This window comes from Quercus robur, chromosome 7 (assembly GCF_932294415.1).
Source record: "Quercus robur chromosome 7, dhQueRobu3.1, whole genome shotgun sequence".
Lineage (NCBI taxonomy): Eukaryota > Viridiplantae > Streptophyta > Magnoliopsida > Fagales > Fagaceae > Quercus > Quercus robur.
Window position 1 is genome coordinate 35,287,649 of NC_065540.1, and position 3,885 is coordinate 35,291,533.

General features: G+C 32.5%; 1 protein-coding gene across 1 annotated transcript; it reads left to right on the plus strand.

Moving 5' to 3' along the window:
- Positions 1-2,298: 2,298 nt before the first annotated feature.
- Positions 2,299-3,501, plus strand: LOC126691296 (zinc finger protein ZAT4-like). Its single transcript, XM_050386348.1, has one exon. The coding sequence runs from the start codon at positions 2,299-2,301 to the stop codon at positions 3,499-3,501; it is 1,203 nt and encodes a 400-aa protein (XP_050242305.1).
- The last annotated feature ends 384 nt before the right edge of the window (positions 3,502-3,885 follow it).

Consider the following 3,885-nt stretch of genomic DNA (forward strand, 5'->3'; position numbering starts at 1 on the left):
TACTAGAGTTCAAATAGAAAATCTAACCACAGTGTTATTGTGAATTACTGATCAAGGCTGAATCCAAGATACCTTCCCTATTCTACAATGGAGGAGAATCTTCAAGGCAATCCTTGAATCCAAGGACATGGAAATTCCATATTAAAAGAGTTTAAGAGGATTGGAACCGTGTGGGTTCACATTTGTAAGTACAATTAATGGAGCTAACAATTAGAAATATGGGTATATTTCAATTGTGAAATTTTCGATTCTAATAATGGAATTTTCCTTGGAATTGATGATAACCCTTGGAGTGTTTTTTTTTTTTTTTTTTGGGTACCCTTTGGATTAGTCCAATAATTGGTTTTTCATTTCGTAAAGAAATTGTCTTTGCTGTTTATTTTACAGCACTATACTTTATTTGGTGATTTGTTTACTATGACAAATTCACCAGAACTCAATTGGATACATTATTGGTTAATTGTGTTAAGTTGATTTGATTCCGCTAAAATCAACTAACTGGTTCGAAATTTATCCATTAAGGCAAGTTGTACAAATTAAAGCTGAGCCGCAAAATAGAGTAGATGAAGTGACATGTAAACTTTTCTGGGTTTTTATTTATTTTTTTTGAGAATCTTAATTTATTTTGTTTTGATACTTCTGAGTTTTGCTTTGTTCGTTATGTTAGGTGTTGGCACGACCCGCCATCTCTATACGATCATTGACGAGCGGCCTTTCACCCCTGACAGGACAAATCGAGTTTCGCTTTGTTAAAATACAGCAATCCTACAGATATTGTAGTACACAGTAACAGGAAATAGAAATACACTTGTTAAATGCTTAAACAATTCAAATGATCGAACTTGTCTTACCAAATTAATCAAAAACTCATGTGCTAACCAATTCACAAATTTAAAATTTTCACCTTAATTAATATTTGAAATGCTCTTTGTTGACTCATATATTCATTAATTCCCTATGTCTAGATAATTTCAATTTCTAACCCCTACTAACTAATCTAGATTCAAACCTAGACAAAACAGAAAGGAAAAATTGTCTGTCTTATTTTTCAACGTGGGCAGGGTCAGTTGGATAGGATAGGCAAAAATGATTGCCCTAAGATGTTATTGACATGAATATGGTGATGATATTTCATCGTTGAGAAACATACGTAGTTGGTTAAAATCATATTATTTGATTAAAATAAAGAGAAACCAAAAATGTTATTTGTATTAATTAGCCAATAGATACAAAATTTTTCAAAATCCTTTTATTTTTTATAGTTATTGACTTTACTTGTTGTGACGGTGTTCATGGTGATCATTTAAAAAAAAAATTCTACTCTAATCAAAACTTATCACCTTCATAATTAGTGAAAATATTATTCTATTGGTTTCAACGATAATGTTTTCTAGAAAATAACTCATTTTTCAAAAAGTTTTTTTTTATAAAACTATCACATTTTCTTATATTTGGTAACAACTATAAATGAGTTGAAAAATAATTTTTTAATTTCCCTTATTTAACTTGCTATGAGATAAAGTTGTTTTCCAAAAGAAAATAAGTGGAAAACAATCTTTAAAAATAAGTTATATTTTTTCCGTTGATTAAAGATAATTTTTTCTTTTATTCACTTTTTTTATACTACTAAATATAGAAAAATATGAAAAACTATCTTTACACAATATTTTCCTTAAAAACAATCTCACAGTATTTGTAGCTTGTAAAATCTTTTAAAGCACATTGACATACCTCTTATTCTCCCATTGATCTTCGGAAAATATTAATATAAATATTTTTTAATTAAAAATATTATTATATTGATAGGGTGTGCGGCCCGTGTGCTAAAAGCCTAGATATAGTATAATATAAAAGGAAAATTACACAATTTTGGAAGGCTTTAAACTCAGACATTAGTCATCAATCATCATAAGTAATACGCAAAGGTAAAAAGTCGGTAGGCACTCCACTAGAAGAGAAAATCTAGGAATATCAAACTTAGTCTACAAATCAAACTTAATTACTTAACTAAGAGAGAGAGCCCCTTATAGTTATTATAAAGTATATGTTAAGTTGAGTTGTAAACCTAATCTTGCTGTGGCTGTGGCTGTAGTATATTCCTATACCTAATAGAAGACTGAATAGTAGTGAAAGGTTTCCGAGCTTCCCTATTTAAAACCACTCTTTCTTAAGCAATTTTTGCAGTAAACAGTAAACAGTAAACCCTAGTCTAAACCTTACAGCGCAGCCCCCCTCTCTCTCTTTTTCTTCCTCAACTTTTGCTAGTTTTTCTACTCTTTGATCTTGGTTTTTTCTCTAATGGAGAATTATAACCATGATAGGTTTGAATGGAACGATGAGCTGTCAGAAGAGAACAATGGACTGCAAATCATCTTGTTCCCTGATGAACCTGAGCCCATACAAGTAGAACAAAGCTTTATTGGATTGCCTATACAACAACAAAGTTTTGGGAAACATATATGTAACTTCTGTCAACGAAAGTTCTCTTGCGGTCAGGCTCTGGGTGGTCACAAGCGAATTCATTCAACCAAGCTCCAGTCAAAGAAGTTCAAATATAAGGTTGATCGTGCACCTTCTTCTTCAGAAAAAAGCGACACAATCGAAACTGACATTGTGAATAGGGATATTGGCAAATTCCAATGTTGTTTATGTTTCAAAGACTTCAAGTCTAGGAAATCATTGTCTGGTCACATGAAGTACCATCCAAATAGGAATTGGAGAGGAATTCGGCCTCCTCAACCTGAACTTGCAGTAACATCTCCGATACTTATGCTGCCTGAGCAAGATAAGGATGATTTCTTCAGATGGACCAAGACCGCTAAGAGAGGCCGAGGAAATCTTGTTGATTCAGGTCGCGATCTTGATCCAGTTATTGTAGCAGCTGATGGTCTAATAAGTTTAGCTCAAGACAAGGATGAATATCGAGCTTTTGAACATGTAGCCAGGAGAAAGCGGATGATGGAAGAGCCACAATTGAAAAAGAAAAGAAATTTGAGAATAGCCGATCAAGAATCAGTAGATGTGGAATATGAATGGAGAGATTTTGAGCAAGGGAAAAAAGATAAGATAATAAGAGAGCTGCAAGAAGTTGAACATGATATTGCGACTATAGATAATATGTTGGCAGGGAAGAAGATGGAGAAGAGGAATCGGGAGTCAAAAGTAAGAGCCTTTGAGTCTCAAATTCAGAAAAAGATATTAAAGAAGCTTAAAGTATACAAATGCAGCACTTGTGCCAGAACCTTCTCAACTTTTCAAGCGTTAGGAGGTCATAGATCTAGCCATACCAAACATAAGAAACCTCAAGCTATTGAACCATCCTATGCTACAAAAGTAAAAGAGTATGCCACTCCTACTGGTCAGGTTGCTGAATCGAGTGAAGATAGTCAGACTTTTGGTGCTATAGAATCACTGTCATTACGAGAAGAAGCAAATCAGACTCGGACTAGTAGTAAAGTACTTGACTTTGATCTCAACGAGCCTTTCTTCATGGAAGACTAAAAGATCCCAAGTATTCCTTCAACATGCGGCTGCTCTGCTTATGTTAGATTACTTGGCCAGATTTATATGTATTTTCTTTCTGGTTTGCTCAAACTAAATTTGGATTCAGCTAAGTAAGTTCTTCTTTTGTCTTGCTTGAACTTATTTTTACATGCATATCATCAATTAGGTTTGAAATATAATTTATTTTTTCTTTTCAAAGTGACATGTTTATTTCTCAAAAAAATAAAAGTGACTTGTTTATTTATCAAATAAAATTGAAGCTTTTAGGATTACCAGTACCGATTAGTTTTTGATTTCAAAATAACAAGTCTTGTTAAATTAAGTAACCCAATACTAAATAAATTCTAATTACAATTTTGATTAAATTAGATTTAATTTATG